This window comes from Entelurus aequoreus, linkage group LG20 (genome assembly GCF_033978785.1).
Source record: "Entelurus aequoreus isolate RoL-2023_Sb linkage group LG20, RoL_Eaeq_v1.1, whole genome shotgun sequence".
Taxonomy (NCBI): domain Eukaryota; kingdom Metazoa; phylum Chordata; class Actinopteri; order Syngnathiformes; family Syngnathidae; genus Entelurus; species Entelurus aequoreus.
In genome coordinates, this window is record NC_084750.1 from 4,833,733 (window position 1) to 4,860,487 (window position 26,755).

The 26,755-nt window shown below is 42.9% G+C and overlaps 1 protein-coding gene across 2 annotated transcripts in view; it reads right to left on the reverse strand.

Annotated features, from left to right (window-relative positions):
• pals2b (protein associated with LIN7 2, MAGUK p55 family member b) overlaps window positions 1-26,755 on the reverse strand; it is a 58,675-nt gene that overhangs the window by 21,000 nt on the left and 10,920 nt on the right. Inside the window, exons 2-6 of one of the 2 annotated variants that reach the window (XM_062029259.1) lie at window positions 17,237-17,271; window positions 11,662-11,918; window positions 6,501-6,598; window positions 6,049-6,201; window positions 124-276 (exon numbers count right to left, since the gene is read on the reverse strand). In XM_062029259.1, the coding sequence (XP_061885243.1) occupies window positions 124-276; window positions 6,049-6,201; window positions 6,501-6,598; window positions 11,662-11,794 (537 nt within the window). In that variant the 5' untranslated portion in view covers window positions 11,795-11,918; window positions 17,237-17,271. Of the gene's footprint in view, window positions 1-123; window positions 277-6,048; window positions 6,202-6,500; window positions 6,599-11,661; window positions 11,924-17,236; window positions 17,272-26,755 lie in introns of both variants that reach the window. The other variant, XM_062029260.1, reaches the window with a different exon arrangement.

Consider the following 26,755-nt stretch of genomic DNA (forward strand, 5'->3'; position numbering starts at 1 on the left):
TATCGGAATCGGTAATTAAGAGTTGGACAATATCGGAATATCGGATATCGGTAAAAAAGCCATTATCGGACATCTCTAGTCGTGACCTTTGCTGGCACTTCTTAAAGATTCCATCACACTCACCAGAGGCTCGCCGGCCTTCTTTCGGATGCCGATCATGCGCACGGCGTCCGCCTGCATCAGAGCGCTGTTCACCGCCGCGTCGTTGGTCATCTCGGCCGGGGGCGGGACTTCGTAGCACTTGGAGGCCACCATGTCGTGTGCCTCAAGGAGGGACTGAGGAGTAAAAGAAAGGGTTATGTAACCTACGTTAGATGTGGAGAGATGTCATCATTTATTCAAGGCTCACAGAGAGGCTTGCAATAAAAACACATTCAGATTTTGGGGAGGAGTTTGCTTCTCTAAAATGGGTCTTCTCGTGTTTCTTTGGTTCAAAACATGTCATTTGGTACTGCAGCTTTAGGCGGACTCACAAGTAGGGCACTCATTGAATTGGATGAAACAAGAAGTTTCACGTAATCAATGAGTTATTATAAAGTGTAGTCTTATAAACCTTGTCTATAACACTTATTTTGCATCTAGGAAGTTTGTTTTCACATGGCCACTAATATCAAGACAGTTTTTATTGAATTCTTTACTCCTGTTAAGATAAACTTGCAACAAGATGAAGTCCATCCATCCATAATATTTAGGTTGATTAATTCGATAAATAACATAAATAAACGATGCCCCCGCTTGCTGTTTATCCAAACTTTGATTTATTTATTGTTTTGTAAACCAGCTAAAAATTATATGAATATTTAAAGACAAAGCTTTGTATTTTCCTTAGTTACTAGGATCAACATAACAACCAAGCAAAAATAATCAACATTTCAGCCTTTTCTCTTTGCAGTGCTCCTTTTTGCTGTAGATTTCCCAATTTAAGGTTTTATTTTATTTCTACAATGTGCCGCAGGCCTCTAAAAAGTGAGCTGCAAGTGTAAGTCAACAAAACAAACACATAAGGACCAACTATCCACAGACACCCTCATGTAAAATATGTGGCTAAAACCCCAAATATGACTGTCAAGAAAGAAATTCTGGGAGTGTTGAACCCACTACATTTTTCAACAGAAAGTGTTGAAAAAGAAAAAGTCACATGTGAAAATCATTTTGACATGGAGATGTGCTCCCCTCTCTCACGCTCCCTCACCAGGTCAGCAGCTTGTGGAACTTACGCCTCTGATTGGCTCACAAGTCACAGTCTGATTGCTCGTGTCAGGACACCGGAACTGTAGGGGTGTTCCCATCCAATATTGATATTAGCAAAATGAAACTATCGGCTTTTATGTCAAATCTCAGATACATGCAATCCTGCAGTGTGTTTACTTGTGTGTGATATCATGTGGGATACAAGCAGTCCTGCAGCGTGTTTACGTGGGTGTGATATCATGTGGGATACAAGCAGTCCTGCAGCGTGTTTACCTGTGTGTGATATCATGTGCGATAGAAGCAGTCCTGCAGCGTGTTTGCGTGTGTGTGATATCATGTGGGATACAAGAAGTCCTGCAGCGTATTTACGTGTGTGATATCATGTGGGATACAAGCAGTCCTGCAGTGTATTTACGTGTGTGTGATATCATGTGCGATACAAGCAGTCCTGCAGTGTTTGTGTGTGATATCGTGTGCCATCCAAGCAGTCCTGCAGCGTGTTTACTTTTGTTTGATATTATATGCGATACAAGCAGTCCTGCAGCGTGTTTACTTGTGTGTGTGATATCATGTGCGATCCAAGCAGTCCTGCAGCGTGTTTACTTGCGTGTGATATCATGTGGGATACAAGCAGCCCTGCAGCGTATTTACTTGTGTGTGATATAATGTGTAATATAATCAGTCCTGCAGTGTTGTTGTATCATGTGCGATACAAGCAGTCCTGCAGCGGCTTTACTTGTGTGATATCATGTGCAATACAAGCAGTCCTGCAGCAAGTTTACATCTGTGTGATATCATGTGCGATACAAGCAGTCCTGCAGTGTTTGTGTGTGTGTGATATCATGACTGATACAAGCAGTCCTGCAGCATGATTACTTGTGTGTGTGATATCATGTGTGATCCAATCAGTCCTGCAGCGTTTACTTGTGTGTGATATGATTTCTAATACAGGCAGTTCTGCAGAGTGTTTACTTGTGTGTTATATCATGTGCGATACAAGCAATCCTGCAGAGTGTTTACTTGTGTGTTATCATGTACGATACAATCAGTCCTGCGGCATGTTTACACTATGTGTGATATCGTGTGTGACATAAGCAGTCTGGCAGTGTTTACTTGTGTATTATGTGCGATACAAGCAGTCCTGCAGCGTGTTTACTTGTGTTGTGTGTGATATCATGTGCGATACAAGCAATCCTGAAGTGTGTTTAAATGTGTGTGACATCACGCGATACAAGCAGTCCTGCAGTTTGTTTACTTGTGTGTGAAATCATGTGCGATACAAGCAGTCCTGCAGCGGCTTTAATTGTGCAATATCATGTGCGATACAAGCAGGCCTGCAGTGTTTATATGTGTGTGATATCGCACAATGCAAGCAGTCCTGCAGTTTATTTGTTTTTGAAATCATGTGCGATACAAGCAGTCCTTCAGCGGCTTTACTTGTGTGATATCATGTGCGATACAAGCAGTCCTGCAGCGTGTTTACTTGTGAGTGATATCATGTGCGATACAAGCAGTCCCGCAGCGTGTTTAATTGTGTGTGATATTATGTGCGATACTAGCAGTCCTGCAGTCTTTATTTGTGTGTGATATCATGTGTGATACAAGCAGCCCTGCAGCGTGTTTACTTGTGTGTTATATCATGTGCCATGCAAGCAACCCTACAGCGTGTTTGTGTGTGATATCATGTGTGATACAAGCAGGCCTGCAGTTTGTTTACTTGTGTGTGAAATCATGTGCGATACAAGCAGTCCTGCAGTTTGTTTACTTGTGTGTGAAATCATGTGCGATACAAGCAGTCCTGCAGCAGGGCTTGAATTTAACCACGGCAACCGCTGCGATCGCCCTTGCAGTTTGCCACAATGCCATAAAAATGTACTTAAAAAAAAAGATTGTTTCGGCAAATATAAATTGATAAAAACATGACTTTTTTTCTTTCATTTTCAACTGTATAAGCCATCGGTATAAACAACAAGCGCGCAGCCATTTAGGAAACGCGTGTCAAAGGTAAACCGACAACGAGAACAGCCGAGATTTTACGAGAGATACACTAGCTGCATCAGGGTCTGGAAGTACGTCATTTGTTCGGTGAATTTAGGTCAGGCAGCTCTCAAAATGCCGAGTAAGGAACAAGTCAAAAAAAGAAAACACGAACAAGTACAGGCTGTCTGGAAAAAATGTAGCAAGCTACACAGCCTCTTTAAGTAGGTTCATTTCATAGTTTTAATGGAGTGCTAAATTTGTCGATCGTTTGTCCTCGAAATTCCGCAGTTCTAGACCTGTCAATGTTGTATATGTGCTGTATCGTGTCGTAAATGTTTATTTTGATTCGTGGCTGTCAACGACCACGTGTGGATTTGTAAACTTGTTTGTAACGGTTGGACATCAGTCGCTGATGTAAACTATCATGGAATGAAAATTGCATGGTGTTTTATATATTCCTTTATACACAACTTTACTAAAGTTTACTACAAGTTAGGTCATATACTATATGACAGTCTATTTCAATTTATTGACATTTGATTATTTGTATATCATATACTTGTTTGTGTATGTATAAATATATGATATATATATTTATTTTGAGGGAAAGGGGCACATGCCCCCTAGACTGGCCAGGTAGGGCGCAAGGGGACAGATACTATACCCATTTTTTTTCCAGATAAATTCATGTATAATGTGTATACATTTTTATATATATAATCTAATTAAATATGGTATATTTATTTGTATTTGTAATATGATAAGTTTTAGCTGCATTTTATACGACTGTATAAATCAATTATCACTTTTTCATTTTAGCTCACATCCATCATCTGCTGTATCATCTGTTCCTGAAGTGAACACAGCTGATCCTGGCTCGACAGCGCAATCGACAACTTCTGACCCTGGTTTGAAGCTGCAACCGACAACTATGGAGCCTGGCTTGACAGTGCAACCAGCTGCAACAGATACTACCATGTCAGAAGCCAACCCTCAATCTAGTTCTGAAGCAGCATCAAAGGTAAAACCGAAGTATAAATGCAAAGTGGCAACATTCTTGTCATGGTAGGCAGACTGCGATTGGTTGGCATATCATGATGAAAATGGATATGCCACACTTGTGTGTTACAAGCAGGCCTGCAGTGTTTATATGTGTGTGAGATTATGTCAATCAATCAATGTTTATTTATATAGCCCTTAATCACAAGTGTCTCAAAGGGCTGCACAAGCCACAACGACATCTGCGGTACAGAGCCCACATAAGGGCAAGGAAAACTCACCCCAGTGGGATGTCGGTGTGAATGACTATGAGAAGCAATGGATGTCGAGTGGGTCTGACATAATATTGTGATACAAGCAGTCCTGCCGCGTGTTTACTTGTGTGTGATATCATGTGCGATACAAGCAGTCCTGCAGTGATTACTTGTGTGTGATACAAGCAGTCCTGCAGCGTGTTTACTTGTGTGTGATATCATGTGTGATATAAACAGTCCTACAGCGTGTTTGCTTGCGTGTGATATCATGTGCGATACAAGCAGTCCTGCAGTGTGTTTACCTGTGTGTGATATCTTGTGCGATAAAAAACAGTTCTACAGCGTGTTTACTTGCGCAAAGCTGGACTGCCAGTGAACATCGAAATGTCCTCCAATAAACACACACTTTCTATTATTTTAGTCAAGTCATTTACAAAAGGTAAACATGCTAGGCTAAAGTCTACTAGGAGCTAGCAGCTACACAGCAGCTGAGCACAGTTCGTAATAAGTATCCTGAAAGGGCACCCAACATATCATGCAAACCAACTTTGTTTACCTATTTGTACCTGTTTTTGTGTATTTGGGATCTGTATAAATCCTGGAAATTCAAAATCAATGCATGGACGCATGGCGGATACATTTTTATAGAACAATCTTGCCTTCCTTCATACTTCCTCCAAACGAGCCGTTTTGAATTCGTCACATTTACCCTAGTTGTGATGTCAATGGATACCTCCATATATGGTATAGGTTTACATTAGTCCGCCATTGTAGTCTGACGCTGTCATCAATAAGTTCCTTCTTTTTCTCTATCCTCTTGTTGTGGGGCAGACTGGCTCGTACATGCACATGCATCCTCCGCTGTTGCCATTTTTTACACAAAGTAGTGTATCGTTCGAATTTATATATGTCGGTTGACTCCATATGGAAGATAAAATCTACAACATAGATGACAGGGAGAAGACGCTGTCAAAGTGGCGGCACGTAAACAAAAGCGCCCACAAAACGGCGCATTCTGAAGAGACGGCCAGAAAGTGACTTGAAGATGGTCTGTAAAACATCATCTATGCAACATTTGGACCACCTTTAAATGTTATGTAGACCACAAGGAAGTGTTTACATGTAGAAAATAATAATAATAACATGACCCCTTTAATTAAACAATACTGCATTGTAAAACAGAACATTTGTCAATATAAACAAACATCAAAGAGTTACAATTGCATATTACTTACACATAGTCTCCCAGGCAGAAGCGTATTAGAAAGTATCCAGTAACAAACGTGTCAGCATTATTGAACTTAACTGCATCTTGAGCTTAAGTTGATTAATTACTGTGGCCACCGGGTATCACCAAAGACAAATTACGGGTCCTTTTAAGTCTGTCTTAAAAGTGTTTTCCATGCCAACTATTGTTCTCTGACTAATTTCACTGAAGCAAGCCTTTTATAGCGCTCCACACCACAAAATAAGAAAAGTATGTACTGTATTTTGTGCTGATATTAGATTAATATTGATATCGGCCAATATTAAAGGCTCCAATATAGGTATCGTATGGGACGTGAAAAAGTTGTATCAGCATCTAAAACGTTGGGTGTCTTTTGGCTCAAATAAACGTGCTCACCTGGAAGTGCGGCTCCTGCAGGATCTTGGACAGTTCGGCCACGCTGTCGTCTTTGACCTTGAGGCTGCTGATGTCGCCCAAGATGTCCGTCACCAGCTCCATGTTGTTGTCTTGCACCGCTTCCAGCTTCACTTCCTCCAGCTGCTCGTGAGCCTGGCAGAGAGACACACTTGCTCAGGGAGGGTGGCAAGAATTGTCTTGGAATGTTGCCTACAATGTGCAAATGTGGATTAGTGCCTCAAGCATATGCTTTTGTGAAAGTTGTGTACGTGGGAAAGTTCCAGGACGACAATTAGTTTGTGCACTGCGTACACAATCAGCAAAGCGATGCAGCGTGTGTCAACTTGTTGCGGTCTCCAGCATTTGGGCAATTAAAGCCGGGATTAGGCAAGCTTCTGGTTCTTCCCCCTCACCTACTACGGGTGTGTGCTACCTTAACCAGGGAAGCGTACAATGGGACTTTCCATGATGCCGCGCAGGAAGAGCAGGTCGATGTCTTTGGCGCCCCCGGTGGTGGGAAGCTCACCCAGATTGTCCAACTCCTGCACAGCTGAGACACAAGATGCAGGGTTGTAAGCAAACGTAGAAGAAACTCCACAATGGACATGTCTACGTGGGCACAAGTTATCGGCCCAATCAGATTAAAAATGCTTCATATAAACACGTCAATCGGAAGATTCTGATCCGATACAAACGGGAGGAGTGGCAGTTATTCCGATGCATACCCATCGGGTCCGGTCTAAATCTCCCTTGCTGCGAAAGTGTGCTTCGTAAGCGTGACGCGTTACTGCTATTGAGACAGCCGGATGTTGCCGAGCAGCAAACATGGCAGGAGAGAAACTGAATCGATCTGTGGCCGACACAACCTTCTTGTTAGAAACGTCAAGAGAACTCAGGATAGTTGAACGCCTGCATGGAAAAACTGCAGGAAGCCGGAATTCACCAAATCGCTGGAAAAGTTTGAAGGCTTCTTATTACATAGCTAAACGTCAGAACGGTAAACGTGGTTCCCACCGCTCCTGCTTTCAGTTTTGCCGTTTGATAGAGGACTTGATGAGAGATAGGCCGTTCAGTTACAGCTCTTTTTATTACCAAATATGTGTTATATGTGTTTTATGTTGCACGATTGCACCAAGAAAAATTCCTAGTTTGTGAACCCGTTCTCAAACAATGGCAATAAAACTATTCTAAATCTGATTCTGGATGTTGGTTCGGAGGTGGAATATATTAACACGCCTTAAGACTACCACTCTGAGGTTCCTCAGGAAGAATGCAGCATCAATGGTAAGGTGACGTTATCCAAGTAAAACTTCATGAGAAACTGTTGTTGTTGTTGTTGGGGGGGTTGGGAGACGACAACTCTGTCCATGCCGAGTAGATGGTTTATTCTGACTAACCCTTGTGCAACCCTGGGGCCCCAAACGGGCATTACATGGGTTTCTTATGTCATGTGATTGTTTAGTGGCTTGAAATTTCACCAGTTTGTTTTTTAACTTTTTAAATTGCATTCTGTTTTTGATTGCAACGTTGTTAGAATATGATATAAAAAATTAAGTATACACACATTATTTTATGACTTCTTTCGGCCCCATCGACTCCAATTATAACTGCTATTTTTTAACAGACTGTAATCCTGGTATTTTACTGTGTTTTTCCATGAACCGAATTAATTTAATTCTTGCCCACTAAAAAACAAGTATCGTTTTGGTGCATTTGTACTCATTAACCACCAGATGGTGCCTGAAACTCATGAGCATTATTCTCAGAGCTTTGGTGAGTGTAAATGAGTTAAACTGACATTAAACCGTAAATTAAATGACATTGGGCAGTTACATATAACATGCGAAATATATATATACGTATATATAAAGAACATATGTAGAATTCAATAAACTCAACAAAGTCCCGCCTGCTTTCTCTCACTCAGTAGGCACTGTAATATTTTTTTTTCTTCTACTCGATCGAAATCTATGCTGTCATAAATTATTGACCTATTTAAGGCAGTAAGTAACAAACCTCAAATATTCCACTCTGCAACTTATTTTTTTGAAATATTGCATATTTTGCATATTCCTATTATAAAAACAGTTGTTATTTTTACTAAAAAGGCCATAAAGCGTAAAAATAATATAATAAATAATAAAAACATTTCAATCAATAGATAGATCTGAAGTTGTTAAAAGATTTCAAGCATTGAAGGTAAAAAAATATATATATATATATTATTATTGCTCACCTTCTGGGTCCTGAGAGTGTGTCTTGTTAATCTTAAAATTGTGCATTCAAACGCTTTGCGCATGTATACGCACGTCATGATCAAATCAGTTTATTTAGTGTCCATGGAATTTGGAATGCTGATCAATCAAGGTTTAGATCAGCTTGGGGAAATTTTGCAAATGTAAACATACTGTGGCTATAGACTTTTTATTTTCTTTCTTCAAATTGTGACCTCTCAAGGTAGACTTTTCACCTAAATAATCCAATTTATTGGTAACGGTTTATACCTTTTACTCGGAAAAATGGTCTGGATATGCTTCCAAGTTGTAGAAGTCAAGTGTACAAAAGCCAGAATAAAGCAGGGATTACAGGATTATAATGTTCCAACAAATAGCTTGTGGACGGCAACAGCGCTGATTGTTGAGAGAGGTTGGCAAGAACCCGAATGACAGGGTTTTAATGCAGAAGAAGGCCCAACTCAAGATACTTCCGTGTGCAGCTCTGTACCTTTGTGAATATGTCCAGTCAAGTCAGACTGTACAAACGTGCTCCCTCTGACACATACTCGGAACTAGACCGGGCATGAAAAATAACAAGTCATTGGAGTTGGTGACAGAGCGTTGAGAATCAACTCACTGGGTTACCAATCCAGTTCCGTATTATGACATGTAAGTACAGTAAGTGACAAATGCATCCAGAAGACACTGTGAGAGACGTATTGATCAGCAAAATGGAATGGTGTGCTTGTAGTCAGCATACCTGCACTGCTTGTCATGATTTGTCGGTTTTTACATTCTCACAGCACCGACTGAAATTCAATAGATGTCCTGATACATAGTAAGTAAGCATACTATTCATTCAAACACATAAAAAGCACCACTTCGACTTTAGCATCATGATTAAAGAGTGGATTGTCAGGAGAAACATTTAATTCTGCGCCCATAAATGACAAAATGATATACAGCCTAACAAAAGATTGCACTCTAAAACTTCCTTAAGCTTTCAGAGGGACTATATTGATATTGATTTCATCTTTATTTTTATGGGGACCACACGAACGCACACTTTCACAGGACAGGATAAACATGCCGCAGACACATAAACGACCATTACACTTTCTCACTCACAATTACTCAGGAGACAACGCGTCATTTACCGCCCGTCCTGCAAGTGTTGACTTATGAATAAAGCTGGAGACCATTCATTGAGCTAAAATGTACTCAGAGTCCCCACAAGTCAACTGATGGCACAAAAGGATCCCACATTACATTGGAAGGTTTTTGTGTAATCTGTTTCGACCTTTAGCCACAGGAATGTTTGCTGGTCTCATCCTGCCTCTCTGCCACGTGGACACTTCTGGACGCTCTTCTATCCAGTATGAGAAAGGGTCACAAGGTTCTGTGTGATCCATTCTGCGTGCATTGTAACCACTTTACACCTGCTGAGAACCTGCGTCCTCTGTGGGGGACATTTGTTTTGCAAAAGAGAGTAATTTTTTCTCGGACAAAAAAAATAGACCCAAAAGCCAGGGATGTTCTTATCATCCATGAGTGAGATCCGCCACTACCAATACGATGTTTTATCTGTAAATTAATAGTACACAATAACTAAACAAAAGCAAAGCTACTATCTTCTACTTTTTAAATTCCTTTGGTTTTTGCCCTCAAAGTCTACTCTTCTTAAAATGTACTGAGCACTTATGTCTTGGTGTTGCTTAAAGATAGCTTAGTGGTTAGCTTACCTATTAGCATGCCTGCTCCTGACTTACTCTCAGTGTGTAACGTGTACTAAAAAATGCATTTTTTTGCTGTAATGGAGGTGATTATCATCAAACTAACATTGTATGGAGACACATTATTTGCTGCTAGCTGCTTGTTATCTGGGATACTAAAAATACAGTAAATTCCTTACTATTAGACGCTACTATTTTCCTACGCTTTGAACCCTGTGGCTTATAAAACAGTGTGGCTAATTTATGGATTTTTCTTCGTTGACAGTCACAATGCAAATAGTTTTAAAAAAAACGAGCAAATACACTGAATAAGTGTGTTATTATTTGTGCTCTGGCGCAATATTTCGGACAAGTTCGCTCACTGCAGGCGCTGCAGTGCTGCATTGCCCTTCTGTTTGGACTGAGCTTTCAACCAGAAGTTACATGTCCTTTTCCATCTTATAGCCGCCAATAGCGTTTATACTCGTACGAGTTCTTCATTCATCACTCCAAGCAAAGTTTGTAAGTTTTATAGTTTATTGTAAAATTATTTTTACTTACTAAACCGTCCCATGTGTGATGTCTGTAGGAGTGTTTTCATGCATATTTGTATGTACTATCGTAATGTAATGAAGCTAGCGTCGTTAGCATTAGCTAATATGCTAACACATTTACAAGTATCTGTGTTAGTATTATTAACTTACAGTGACATGCTTTTTGTATTGTTTTAGTTTCACAAATTCCTCAGTAAATTAACCAAAACATCACCGTGGAGTTATTGAGTCTATTTAGCTGATTGGAGAGCTAGCTTCCGCAGCTAGTGGGTCCATGACCAAAAAATTGTCTGATACTGATCGGTGGTCTATCGATCGGCACACCCATACTAAAAACAAATGCGCTGGTTCCCAGGAGGATATGATACATACTAGAGCTACCCCCTGAAAACAGAAGCCTCTGTGAACACCAAGGGTTTGGACCGAGCCCTTTTGTAAAAGTACACTGGTGATCAGAGGGCTCGACTGTTTTTTATTCGTTGTTGATATTTTGTTTCCTATTCGGTGATGTCCAACTCAAAACAACAACGATGTACGTTTGCACTTTAACCTAATAATTCATATCTAATCTGAGGCCGGATTCCGACCTAAGGGTTTCCGATCCTGTGTTTTGTCCCCCTCACTATATGCGTCCATTACTCTTTTCCAAATTAAGCTCAAATTAGAGTTGTCTCTCTCAAATCTGAATTATTTATCTGATCATTTTGCAGTCTTCTATGCTTCCAGCTAACAATATTTATAGTACAGCGTGGTCCTTCCTAGAGGCATCCATGGGAGCTTTGTGTGAAAGAACGACACCTCATTCACTTTGGAGTGAACACTAGAACAACGATTGCAAGCCATCCCTTCTCGGTTTCACTCTAATTCTCACAGACAACAAAACTCTTGTAGCAAGAGCAGAGATGAGTTGACTGTGTATTTGTTTCCATTTTCACTTGCTGTAGTTAATATTGCATGGCTGTGAATGTTTGGTGAATACTGATTCCTCTGGAAGTGTGAGAAAAATTCTTGTAGAACGGAACTAGAAACCTGCACGTTGCTGTGGTGTAGCTGAAAATGCGATGAGATCAGAGCCAACATCACTCGTACATTCCAGAGAGCAGAAACCAAATGGCTCCAGGCCTTCCTCACCTCCAGATGTGTCTGCTCCCTGGTTGGCCTGGACAGCCGCAGGAGGCACTTCCGCTCCAGGCTGGGCCGGGGGTGCCACCTCCTGCGTCACCTCCTCCCGCGCCGCATTGGCGTCCTCCATGGCCGTGACCATCGTTGAGCCCACCTCTTTCTTCCTCCCTGCTGCCGCAAGTATGCAAACCGGCCGCACCGCCGGTAGTTGTGGAACTACCGCGTGTGTCGGTCCTGTGTTTCGGTTGTCTGGCACTGCTCAGACTCTACGCTTAGAAGAGAGGGAGGACAAAGAGCATCAATAGAGCAGGGTTAAGATCAAGAGATGAGCGGGACAAGTCAGAGGGGTTTTGTGAATACAAGTGAGAGACCAGAATGAAAGCTGCAAATAGGCTGGATGCGAGCACAGATGTGCTCCTGCGTGCCTCCCTCCTCCTCTGTGGCTTTAATACGCAGCCTTGCCAAACCCTCACCCCCCCCAGTCGCCCTCCATGCGCACTTATAATCCCACAATCCTCTCCTGCCGCAGGGGGCTTGCGTGAGGAGTACCCCTCCTTTTGTTTGCCCCTACAACCCCGCCCAAAGTTCAGGTGCCTGGCCCACTTGTCTAGACACACACACACACAAGTCGGGCTGGTTATTACGTAAGTCCTCTTACATAAGTGCCGTAGAAGTGGGGGCTTGACCCCTACATTCCCAGTCTCTTCCGCCTTTCTCCCATGCGTGCTGGGTTGGGAACCCCGCAGATTGTGCTTGTGTGTATTTCCAATGAGAGGTTTTAATTTCCCCCTTTTTGTTTCAAATCTTGTGCCTTAAATGCTGATGACAGGCTGCGATTTAAAATGCTCCTGTGATCAGGGAGGCCAGTCCATATCTACACTGCCTTCGCTCAATGCCTCTCATTTGGAGCATGCTGTCAAGCCAGTTTGGGGCCATGCTCGTATCATTGTCCTGTGGAATGACTTTGCTGAGGTATTCCCCCAGCTCCATGTGCTTTACCATCATGAAGCAAACATTTATAATCTGCAGTCGTCTTTCGTTTATCGCAGGTCTGCACATGGGAAACTAATTTCCGCAAAGTAGAAATATTATCAAAAAGAATCATATTTTCATAAAGCAGAAAAAACAACCTTCTAAATACAGTTTTTAACGTAATTATAGCTCTCCAAACATGAAATAACAGCCACACAGTCATCTTTTTCACTCAATATAGTAGCCTGTAGATTACAGTACTCACTGGTAGCCCTGGGAATCTTCAAAGCATCATTGCTATAGCCATTGACCGGACGCTACATAGAAATACTTTATCACATCCTGGGTAATTCTTGTAAGTTAGAAAATATGAACCAGTTAGAACCACAAGAGTGTGTTGTTCAACAAAAAGTTGGTTAACTAGACGCTCACAGCTACGACCATTAGCCGTGTTGTTGGCATTCTGTGTTGTTAATAGAGATCGGAAAACTGATAAATTCTCCATCCATCACGATCCAAATGTGGACGATTCTGAATCGATAGACAAATGTCCAATTATTGATCATTTACGTATGTACGGTTCTAAAATGTGGTATTAATGCTAATGCTAAACTTTAGTGCCAGGTTTGGTTCTAACTAACAATTGAAGAGAAACCATTAGCTAACATTCTTTTAACGTTGTGTGTTACCTGGGTTAGCACAGACAAACACGGAGGAGGGGCGAGGAAAGGACAAGCAATGCTAGCCGTGGCACCAAGCGAGATTGAAAGTGAAGTAGTGAAATAAGAAAATAATAAATACACTTAAACAGAAAGCTAACAGAAACCGCGTTACATAAGAGAGTTTAGAAGAAGAAATTGACAAGTCGATGAGTAGGTCAGAAGAGACAATAACATCTATACAGTGCGGCAACAGTTGAGCCATGGAGATGTCATGAATGAGTAGATAGTAGAGATGTCCGATAATGGCTTTTTTGCCGATATTCCGATATTGTCCAACTCTTAATTACCGATACCGATATCAACCGATACCGATATATACAGTCGTGGAATTAACACATTATTATGCCTAATTTTGTTGTGATGCCCCGCTGGATGCATTAAACAATGTAACAAGGTTTTCCAAAATAAATCAACTCAAGTTATGGAAAAAAATGCCAACATGGCACTGCCATATTTATTATTGAAGTCACAAAGTGCATTATTTTTTTTAACATGCCTCAAAACAGCAACTTTTGGAGCATGAGGAGGTTGAGGTGGGCGGGGTTGATATGTGTGTGTGTGTGTGTGGGGGGGGGGTTATAGCGGCGGGTGTATATTGTAGCGTCCCGGAAGAGTTCTGGGTATTTGTTCTGTTGTGTTTATGTTGTGTTACGGTGCGGATGTTCTCCCGAAATGTTTGTCATTCTTGTTTGGTGTGGGTTCCCAGTGTGGCGCATATTTGTAACAGTGTTAAAATTGTTTATACGGCTACCCTCAGTGTGACCTGTATGGCTGTTGACCAAGTATGCTTGGCATTCACTTGTGTGCGTGAAAAGCCGTAGTTATTATGTGACTGGGCCGGCACGCAAAGGCAGTGCCTTTAAGGTTTATTGGCGCGCTGTACTTCTCCCTACGTCCGTGTACAGAGCGGCGTTTTAAAAAGTCATAAATATGAATTTTTTGAAACCGATACCGATAATTTCCGATATTACATTTTAAAGCATTTATCGGCCGATAATATCGGCAGTCCGATATTATCGGACATCCGTAAAAAATATGATACAAACAAACATTTTTAAATGCTGGCCTCAGCCGCAGGTACTCGCTGTTCTTCTTGCCTAAACGTCGCACTGAGCTGCAGGACAAGGAGACGATCAGGAGCACCAAGCTTGACCGTTAGCTAACTGTCTAGCTTGCTTACGTGTTGTCGCATCCATTCACTCTCCGACACAGAACACTGACAACAGTCCACTTTGCTACTAACCATATTTGGATGATTACAATCTCAACACTGTTTGTTCCCAACCAGTTATAGTTCTAGAATATTTTTTACAGGGATCCTCTATTCATCGAAATTCTGCTATGTTTCTAACCAAAGTGGTCATTTTTTTATGTCCCTATAAAATTGCCAAAACAATGCGTAATGATGGAGTCAAATTGCTTTTGTGGTGTAGCGGCTGGCTATGGGGTTCTAGCCAATGACTTTGAGTGGGGGGCAGGACTTACGGGGCAAGGATGGGGAAGTGACGTGTTGTTGTCGGGTAAAAGTTTGTGCGAGTGCTGCCAAGAAAGAAGAGAGATGTACATTGAGCTTGTTGTACAAGAGTGTGGCTTTTGTCAAATACAAAATGACAAACTGGGAATTTGTCTGAGCCGCAATTCTTGGAACATGTCAGAATGTTTTGGTCGCTGTCGGTTGCTTCCGTTGACATTCGGGAACGCTCGGAAGTGAAATACTGTGGAGGGGAGAAACACAAATTTCAGCGGCTTCGCTGCGTTATGGCTCGCAAACGTGTCCTTAACATCTCGGCATGTTTAGGTACTTGTATATTTGTGTTAATATCATAGTGTAGCATCGCTAAATATCGTGATATAGTGATTTGGTTTTGAAATAACACATACATGTTTCATAATTGACGACTTTTTCAACATGTCAAGAACTGTGTCTCTGTTGGATGTGGGGATAAAGAATTATTGGAATTGGTCATGGTTAAAAAAATAAGTCGACGGATGTCCGCCTTTGGAAATACATTTTCCAGCACTTTGCAGTCTTTGCGATGGAAAGTGATCAACTAAGGTGGTTAAGGTTGGTTGTTATAGAAACAGCATTGCGAGGGATGCTAACATGCAAAAAAGAAACGTTTGAGAAAAGAAAACGTCAAACTGCCTACTTCGTCATTTTCATAAGTTACTACTCTTAGTAAGTAATAATATGGCAAATTGCTGTTGACCAGTAGATTTTATGTCTCATGATTTAAAATACTAAACCCTCTAACTTGTACTAGATCTAGTGCTGCATTGCCAAAGTTGCCTAAAAAGCATTATAAAGTATAATTATGCATTCATTAAGTTTACATGTAATTAAAAGACAAAAACAAACTTGTAACAGACAATCTTCCATCCACGACTTTACTAAGTCGCTCACGAGTTCAACAAAATATTTGACTTTTACAATTACCATTTATCCATCCATTTTCTACCGCTTGTCCCTTTCGGGTCGCGGGGGGTGCTGGAGCCTATCTAAGCTGTATTCAGGCGGAAAGCAGGGTACACCCTGGACAAGTCACCACTTCATCGCAGGGCCAACACAGATACAGACAACATTCACACTCACATTCACACACTAGGGCCAATTTAGTGTTGCCAATCAACCTAACCCCAGGTGCATGTCTTTAAAATGTTTGTTATAATTATGTCATTATTCTTACTTTTATTCGGAACTTCAAATTGATCTTTACATACATGAAAACACACTTTTCTTTCAATTGCATTTTTACAGCATTTCTATGTAGAAAATGCCTTCAAAGCATCTTAGAAATGGTCAAATCTCTTCAACTACAGGCGCCCCTTTGAACCCCAGCTGATATTTTTAAATACCTCTATTTTTTTTTTTAACCTTGCTGGGATCCCTGTTAGTAGCCAGCGAGAATGTATATTTTAAATGTGACGGATGTAAACAGAGGTCACAACGCCGCAAGTATATTACCTGGGGGGGCATGGCTTCAGGATAGAGCTGCCAAATGGGAAACATTCTTTGGTTGCATGGTATAGAATTTGACATTTTCAATTATAATAATGTTAGTAAATGATCTGGTAAAAACTGTGTGCTACATTACATGGGATTTGTACGTGGTTGGTAAATGAGAGTAAATCTAAAGGGTAAAAATAAATAGTGTAGAAATGCACCCATTGCATGAAATGTAGTCTTGATTTTCCAAATTTTCTTTCGAGGCTTGCGTGGCAGCGCTTTGTGCTGACAGAAATGTTCCTCTTTTTTTCTTCAAGGGTTCTCACATCCCTGTGAATACTGACCAAGTGGATATTGGTTCCACATATTGAGTCAAAATGTACTATTAAATTGTACAGTACAAGTTTAAACATGATATTAGCAAGTACTATATTCATTGTTAGAGGTCAGATGATGATGACTAGTTTGTTCCAAAACAGCCAAGTCCGGTATCGAGGACGTCCATGAAGCTCCGCCCACACTGACACAGCTGTACACGGGGCTTTAATCCGACCGCCTAGCCCCGCCTCTCCCTCAACTAGACCAGTCTCTCCATCCCCCAACCCAGGACGGTGGATTTTAATCTGGCAACAAAAGCACAGGATTACAAATCTCTGCCTCCCTTTGCTCGCCATGTCCAACCTGCAGACAGCTAACAGTATTGCTGTCTGCAGCATCGGTGTGAAGGGCCTAAGATGTTGTTAAATGGAAAACAAACTTAATATTCATTTGCTTTTCCCAGTCTCACAGGCAGACCCCACGTGCACTTTAGAGCTGATGTTCACACTGAACACAATAAATCTGTCAGGCAGTTCTCCCACTGAAGCCATAAAGCCATGTCAGCATGCAGAAACATTTTCCTCGAACTCTCCCGTGTGAGTAGTGGTAGAAAAGTCCTATTTACCTTTTTCCACGTGGTGTCTGCTCTCCAGTTGACTCCTGCACACAGAAGAGGAAAGAAAGAATGTTTGATACGTAAGTAGTAAAATACATGAATATTGTCTTCTACAAAAAGCCATAAAGAGTGATTTCCCACTCTCCTCACATCAAGATGGTTACTTTGCCCTGTGGACCAGTCATTCATCGTCATGACTCTCAGCCACAAGACACCAGTCTAGCCTGCAAACACTCACGCATGTTTTTGCCGAGCCCATATTGTCAGCTGGCGAGGTACCTCAGAAGTATTTAAGGACTTCACTTGTGACATCACGCATTTGTCATCATGGACATATTCATCCATCCATCCATTTCCCGCCACTTATCCGAGTCGGGGTTGCAGGGGCAGCAGTCTAAGCAGAAGTGCCCAGACTTCCTTGTCCCCGGCCACCTCCTCTAGTTCCACCGTAGGGACACCGAGGTGTTCCCAGGCCAGCTGTGAGACATAGTCCCTCCAGCATGTCCTAGGTCTGCCCTGAGGCCTCCTCCCAGCTCGACATGCCCGACACCTCAACAGGGCGGCGTCCAGGAGGCATCCGTAGTAGATGCCCAAACCACCTTAGCTGGCTCCTCTCGACATGAAGGAGCAGAGGCTCTACTCTAAGTCTCTCTCGGATGACCGTGCTCCTTACACTATCTCTTAGGGTGATCCCAGACATCCTGCAGAGGAAACTCATTTATGCCGCTTGTATTCGCGACCTTGTCCTGTTGGTCATTACCCAAAGCTTGTGACCATAGGTGAGGGTAAGAACGTTAACTGACCTGTAAATGGAAAGCTTCGCCTTCTGGCTCAGCTCCCTCTTCACCACAACAGACCGCTACAGTGACTGCATCACTGCCGACGCTGCACCGATCTGTCTGTCAATCTTACGTTCCATTCTTCCCTGAGATACTTGAACTCCTCCACTTGAGGAACAACTTCCCTCCCAATGCACCACATATTCATTTGAACCCTTTTTCACCTGGGTTCATCTTCAGTGATTTTTAAGTCTTGTGTAAGTGCCAGTTAGTAAGTGATTCACACCCGAATCGCGATTCTTATTCATGATGATTGTGAATCGACTCAAAATGTTGAATAATCCATTTTTAAAAAGGACATTTTTCAGGCCATCTGTGCGCTTATTTTCTGCACACCAGCCACATGACTTTAAATAACATGTAACTTGTTTTTAAATGTTTTATTATAATTTATGAACCAACATATGCAAATACAATACAAACACAAATACAAAATCAAGCATATTTATATTCAAATCATAAAAAGATATTTACAAATACACGTTTATTTACACAAATTATTGATTTATTTGTATGTCACATTTTTATATTTATAAATGTTATTTGTATATATTTTCAAATCTCAAAAATATATTTACAAATACGTATTTATTTATACAAATTATTTATTTATTTGTATACCACATTTGTATTTGTACTTGTATATTTATTAATATATGCATATGTATTAATATCCTTTTGATGTATATAAGTTGATGTGAGACAATTCTACTTCCATAAAATAGTGGCTTTTCGAACAGTGTGTGTTAGTTATTTAAAAAAATTTGGTCAGAAGAGTGTAGTGCAGGGGTCCCCAAACTTTTTGACTCGGGGGCCGCATTGGGTTAAAACAATTTGGCCGGGGGCCGGGCTGTATGTGTATATATATATATATATATATATATATATATATATATATATATATATATATATATATATATATATATATATATATATATATATATATATATATATATATATATATATATATATATATATATATATATATGTACATATATATATATGTACATATACATATATATATAGCGCACTTTCCGCGCGCGCGATGATGTCACGTTATCGATGAGAAAATGCATTTTTAGACAATATGAGACACCGTGAGTAGCAAGCGGTACAAAGTGGATAAGAAAAGACAGAATTTTATTTTTTTATTATTTATTTTTTTATACTTGCGACTTCCCGCGGGCCTGATTTTGGACGCTGGCTGGTGTAGTGTGTACTTTTAAGCACATACCACAATACTGTGATGATTTTGGTCACAATAACTGTGATATGAAATTGTCATATCGTTCTAAGTATGTAGGCGTGTCGTGATTTGATATTGATATCGAATATCGGTCGATATCAGCAAAATAGCAGGTATCGGATTATATAGCCGTGCATCTTAAATCTCTGATCTAACAGCACTCACCAAGTTGACCAATATTCAGAACAAATGGAAAGTACAAGGAACTTAAATAAAAACACACATTTGTTCATACATTCATTGGTGACCCACAAATTAATTTGCCAATGTTGCCAAGTATGGCCACAACGGCGGAAAAAAAGACATGCACTTGTGTTACGGCTAATTATGCAAATGAGATGATGACATAAAGCACCGCTCCAGACACCTTGCGGTCCTGTGGGAAACGCTGTATTTGATGTATGAGAGGGAAACCTTCACCAGCCCAAAATATGGAATGTTCAAGCGCTGAAGAGGCGATGACATCGTTCTTATCGCCTTCGGCCGTAAGCAGCTCTCTCCTGCAGCTCAAGTCAAGCCAGTCTACACTTTAGGAGCTTAAATGTCATTACTTTACAACTCCACTCCTCACTGACTCTCCCTTCCAGCTGCAGCACATCGAAGATAATTACTCCTTCACGGAGTATCCCTGGGAGGGACAGAGTGAGAGGTCCATTCATTACGCAACAATCGGGCTGGCCACACACGCTGGAAATGAAAGATATCCCCTGGAAGAATGTTAATGGAGGGAAAAGACAAGCAAGCGGCGGGGACAATAAGGAGGAGCTCACAAAAGAGGTTTGCAACCTTATGTGCCAGGAATGTAGAACATGGGCACAGGAGACACATTTTAACTCTAAATACTTTAGGCTTGATAAGACGAAGGGAAAAATGAAAAAAGGTCTCGTGAAGATGAAAGGCACAAGAGAAGAGCGTACTGGGGCACTCGATTTCTCAACAATGAAAATAATAAGGTTCTGGGTCCAAATGTGAATAGCATTCTGAGCTAACCCGTGTAAATCACCTACGTTTTCCTTTCTTAATGACATCATTAATGTTAGCGGGCCGTCCTTCGGAAGCGTTGCTGAAACATCACAAATTGACAAAGGCCAGTTAAACACCAGCCTAGAATTTGTCTTTTGATGCTTGCAAGCTCAAGCGTGACAGCGGACTGGCGTGCTGCTTCTAAAGACAACAAGGAAGCCGGGGACTGTTCTATCAACAGAACAGATTTGAGAATATTTATAGAGCTCGGTCGCATCACATGTTCATATTTTCATAAAGGTTAAGCAGCTTGGAACGCTGATGATGCACGAGACCGCCCCCTTTGTCCTGTCACAACCCTTCTAATAGGAAGTGGTCACTGTCAAGCCCAGCTGCCATTGGCCCGCCTGCAGGGATGCAGTCCGATGATGGCGAGCTCCTGGATGAGGGATTATAGAGGATCAGAGGGCTTGTGTATTTTGTTTTGCGCTTTTTTCCACTCATGTGCCACACATTTTAAAAGCAGCAACCGCTGGAATAACAATTTTGTGGCCTGACGCAGTACAGTGTTCAACCCATCTTCTATTCTGTGTGCATCACAGAGCTTGTGGGCGGGGGGCAGCAGCTGTCACTCCAGCTTCCTCGCAATGACCTGACAATCACAAAAGAGGCCGGGAGCTTGTGCCGCCGCGGAGCCCAGATGTCGCTAAAGAGGCTCGGTCTTGGAGGAGCAGTTACAAACTTGGGGGTGCAGAGTGAGTCCTGAGGGGCGCACCTTCATGCACGTTTACATAGGCAGCATGAGAAGGTGCTGACTCTCCATGTCCATATATTGGCCACAATATTAGGTACACCATGCTGAGCATTATGGTCTGTGTTAAGGCACAATTGTGATACCACTCTTGTACGTATATAAGATAACTTTTGACACTGTAACTCCTCCCATCTGACCACACGCTTCCCCGCCTCTCGCATCCAGACCAAGCCTATGTAGGTCACTCCATGAGTTCAACGCAGCCGCGCAATAAGAGGATTACACCGCCACCCATAAGATGGCCGACTAAGCAAACGACGACCATAATAATAATAATCATAACCGAGCTTTAACCAGTCAACCCACCTGTAACCGCTTCCTCTACAGTGGACATTTGTTGTTTTTGTTTTTTTGACAAGTTTAGGAAAAAATAACTGTTTATTCAAAAAACGCAAATGTCCACTGTATAGGACTCCCACGAGGTTTTTGCACTGATGGGCCTGATAAAGACTAACTGCATTATACAATCAAACACATGGACTTACTTATTAGGACTCCATACAAAAAGTTATGCTATAAGTACAAAATGTACATATTTGGGGGGTTATTGAAAACATTCCCTAATTTATAGAAACATGTAGTGTTTTTAAATTAAAATGTGCATTTTTAGTCCACTACATTTTATGGAGTGGTTGGATGTGTCTACCGAGCTTACGTTCGCGTTTTAGTGGTCATGTTGCTCAAATAAATGTAGTGTTTTCAAAGTAAAATATGCATTTTAGTCCCGTACATTTTATGGAGTGGTTGGATGTGTCTACCGAGCTTACGTTCGCGTTTTAGTGGTCATATTGATCAAATAAATGTAGCGTTTTCAAAGTAAAATATGCATTATAGTCCAGTACATGTTATGGAGTGGTTGGATGTGTCTACCGAGCTCACATTTGCGTTTTAGTGGTCCATCCATCCATCTTCTTCCGCTTATCTGAGGTCGGGTCGCGGGGGCAGCAGCCTAAGCAGGGAAGCCCAGACTTCCCTCTCCCCAGCCACTTTGTCCAAATCCTCCCAGGGGATTCCGAGGCGTTCCCAGGCCAGCCGGGAGACATAGTCTTCCCAACGTGTCCTGGGTCTTCCCCGTGGCCTCCTACCGGTCGAAAGTGCCCGAAACACCTCCCTAGGGAGGCGTTCGGGTGGCATCCTGACCAGATGCCCGAACCACCTCATCTGGTTCCTCTCGATGTGGAGGAGCAGCGGCTTTACTTTGAGCTCCCCCCGGATGACAGAGCTTCTCACCCTATCTCTAAGGGAGAGCCCCGCCACCCGGCGGAGGAAGCTCATTTCGGCCGCTTGTACCCGTGATCTTGTTCTTTCGGTCATAACCCAAAGCTCATGACCATAGGTGAGGATGAGAACGTAGATCGACCGGTAAATTGAGAGCTTTGCTTTCCGGCTCAGCTCCATCTTCACCACAACGGATCGATACAGCGTCCGCATTACTGAATACACCGCACCGATCCGCCTGTCGATCTCACGATCCACTCTACCCTCACTCGTGAACAAGACTCCTAGGTACTTGAACTCCTCCACTTGGGGCAGAGTCTCCTCCCCAACCGGAGATGGCACTCCACCCTTTTCCGGGCGAGAACCATGGACTCGGACTTGGAGGTGCTGATTCTCATCCCAGTCGCTTCACACTCGGCTGCGAACCAATCCAGTGAGAGTTGAAGATCTTGGCCAGATGAAGCCATCAGACCAAGTCATCTGCAAAAAGCAGAGACCTAATCCTGCAGCTACCAAACCAGATACCCTCAACGCCCTGACTGCGCCTAGAAATTCTGTCCATAAAAGTTATGAACAGAATTGGCGACAAAGGGCAGCCTTGGCGGAGTCCAACACTCACTGGAAACGGGTCCGACTTACTGCCGGCAATGTAGGCCAAGCTCTGACACTGATTGTACAGGGAGCGGACCGCAACAATCAGACAGTCCGGGCGGATCTCATCTACCCTTGCCACCGAGGAGCTTTTTAACTACCTCTGCAACCTCAGCCCCAGAAATAGGAGAGCCCACCACAGATTCCCCAGGCACTGCTTCCTCATAGAAAGACATGTTGGTAGGATTGAGGAGGTCTTCGAAGTATTCCTTCCACCGATCCACAACATCCGCAGTCAAGGTCAGCAGAACACCATCCCCACCATACACGGTGTTGACATTGCACTGCTTCCCCTTCCTGAGGCCGCGGATGGTGGTCCAGAATCGCTTCGAAGCAGTCTGGAAGTCGTTTTCCATGGCTTCCCTGAACTCCTCCCATGTCCGAGTTTTTGCCTCCGCGACCGCTGAAGCCGCACCCCGCTTGGCCTGTCGGTACCTGTCTGCTGCCTCAGGAGTCCTATGAGCCAAAAGAGCCTGATAGGACTCTTTCTTCAGTTTGACGGCATCCCTCACCGCTGGTGTCCACCAGCGGGTTCTAGGATTACCGCCATGACAGGCACCAACCACCTTGCGGCCACAGCTCCAATCGGCCGCTTCGACAATAGAGGTACGGAACATCGTCCACTCGGACTCAATGTCCAGCGCCTCCCTCATGACATGTTCAAAGTTTTTCCGGAGGCGGGAATTGAAACTCTCTCTGACAGGAGACTCTGCTAGGTGTTCCCAGCAAACCCTCACAATGCGTTTGGGCCTGCCAGGTCTGTCCGGCATCCTCCCCCACCATCGCAGCCAACTCACCACCCGGTGGTGATCGGTAGAAAGCTGCGTCCCTCTCTTCACCCGAGTATTCAAAACATGAGACAGCAAATCCGATGACACAACTACGAAGTCAATCATGGCACTGCGGCCTAGAGTTTCCTGGTGCCAAGTGCACATATGGACACCCTTATGTTTGAACATGGTGTTTGTTATGGACAATCTGTGACGAGCACAAAAGTCCAATAACAAAACACCACTCGGGTTCAGATCCGGGCGGCCATTCTTCCCAATCACGCCTCTCCAGGTTTCACTGTCGTTGCCAACATGAGCGTTGAAGTCCCCCAGTAGAACGAGGGAATCACCCGGGGGAGCACTCTCCAGTACTCCCTCGAGTAAATCCAAAAAGGGTGGGTACTCTGAGCTGCCGTTTGGCGCGTAAGCGCAAACAACAGTTAGGACCCGTCCCCCCACCCGAAGGCGGGGGGAAGCTACCCTCTCGTCCACTGGGTTGAACTCCAACCCCAGCCCGTCGCCTCTCACTCCCGGCAATGCCAGAGTGGAAGAGAGTCCAGCCCCTCTCGAGAGAACTGGTTCCAGAGCCCTTGCTGTGCGTCTAAGTGAGTCCGACTATATCTAGCCGGAACTTCTCCACCTCGCGCACTAGCTCAGGCTCCTTCCACCCCCAGCGAGGTGACGTTCCACGTCCCAAGAGCTAGCATATGTAGCCGAGGATCGGACTGCCAAGTGCCCTGCCTTCGGCTGCCGCCCAGCTCACTTTGAACCCGACCTCTATGGCCCCTGCTATGGGTGGTGAGCCCATTGGAGGGGGGACCCATGTTGCCTCTTCGGGCTGTGCCCGGCCCGGCCCCATGGGAACAGGCCCGGCCACCAGGCGCTCGCCATCGTGCCCCACCTCCGGGCCTGGCTCCATAGGGGAGCCCCGGTGACCCGCGTCCGGGCAAGGGAAATCTGGGTCATTCGTTTGTATTCTTCATAGAGGTCTTTGAGCGTTTTATTGGTCATGTTGATCAAATAAATGTAGTGTTTTCAAAGTAAAATATGCATTATAGTCTAGTACATTTTATGGAGTGCCTGGATGTGTCTACCAAGCTCACGTTCACATTTTATTGGTCATGTTGATCAAATAAATGTAGTGTTTTCAAAGTAAAATATGCATTATAGTCTAGTACATTTTATGGAGTGGTTGGATGTGTCTACCGAGCTTACATCCGCATTTTAGTGATCATGTTGATTAAATAATTGTAGTGTTTTTAAAGTAAAATATGCATTTTAGTGCAGTACATTTTATGGAGTGGTTGGATGTGTCTACCGACTTTACGTTCGCATTTTAGTGGTCATGTTAATCAAATAAATGTAGCATTTTAAAAGTAAAATATGCATTTTAGTCCAGTACATTTTATGGAGTGGATGGATGTGTCTACCAAGCATTTTAATGCATATTATCCCTCCACAACATTTCCGCATCAGTGCTCCTTCGTCAACCTAACTAAACATGGCCTAATTCTCCTCGCTCATGTTGAAGCAGGTGGAGAGTGTGTGCACAGCCATGCCGCTTCAGAGGATCTGATCACATGACAGTCCACTACTACCTTGGCACGGAAACCCCACTGAGCCTCTTGCCAGGTTGTACAGTATATGCACAGTTTCTCTTCGAGAGCCATGAGTTTTTAGTTGTTCATAGATGTGTTGTTTTGTTTGTAAGCAGTGTCCCTTTAAGACCACGGCCATACATAAACCCTGCTGAGTCAGCACAATAGGCCGTAGTAGGTTTTCTCTGCTGGTTTCACTTTTGCTCGTCATGACACTTAATAAGTTGACTGTCAGTGTGGCTTTCTGATTCAAGTGTTTACACCAGCGTCAGTCCATAATGAGCACTGGGAGGCAGTGATGTGTTAACAACAAAAGGGAGGGAGAAGCAGGGCAGCAATGACTTATGATGCATTCATAGCTGGGAAGCTTGAATCATTCCTATTATGGATGCATCGTTAATCTATCTTCCTATGTATCAATAACCATGAGAGCTGCAGAAGGTGTTTTTTTGCTCATTTGACCCTTGCTCGTTGGTCAGTTTCAAATTGACCAAGTTCTATTCGAGTCTTGAGCAGTAGGAAGTCTTAGCTTTAGGGTGTACCTCATTATCCGTCCCGCTGGTCTGCACTCACGTTGAGCCATCACTGCAATTAGGGATGAAATGCTGTCATCGATAAACCGTGATGAATTATAAACATTTGTTTTGCTATGACCAAACATGGCAGAATGCAAATCAATCAGATATTTTTGCACCTGGTGATTGTCATCTGGATAAAAACGTTAACCGCATTTGGTAAGTATGTTCCTAATGTACATGTGCTCGTGTGTGAGCAAGCACACCCGGGGATTTGATTGTGTGGATCATATTGAGTCTTCCCTTCTTTCTTTCATGCAAAATTGCTGTTTTTAATAAAACCAATAGCTTTGATCGGACAACACATCTTGGTATGGCACTCATGCCCGTGCTCTTGCATAGCAATCGTGCTTCAGCCTGGATTGTAGCGCTGCAACGATTCATCGATTTGAAAACAGCTTTGATTTGTATTTGTTGCTTCAATTATTATTTTAATGAGTTTGATTAATACAAATGTATAAAATGAATTGTTTCTGCAAGAAATAGTGAGCACATGAGAGTGGTGTACTTACGGTGATGTAGGTTACGCTGCAGGTGATGTGGCCTAAATGTGTGTGGCGGGAACGGCAGAGTGCCAAGAGAGTAGGCATGTAACGATTAACTGTATTATTGATAACCACAGTAAAAACCCAGACGATTAGTTTACCCTTTTAATTTAAAATGATCGACTGTAGCTGAGATAGGCTCCAGCGCCCCCCGCGACCCCAAAGGGAATAAGCGGTAGAAAATGGATGGATGGATGGATAGCCACAGTTTGACAGACTCACTGGCACCAGCGTGCTAGCTTAAATGTTAACATGAAAACAAGAGACATTAACACATTTCCCCAAAAACGACATACCCCAATCTAAACT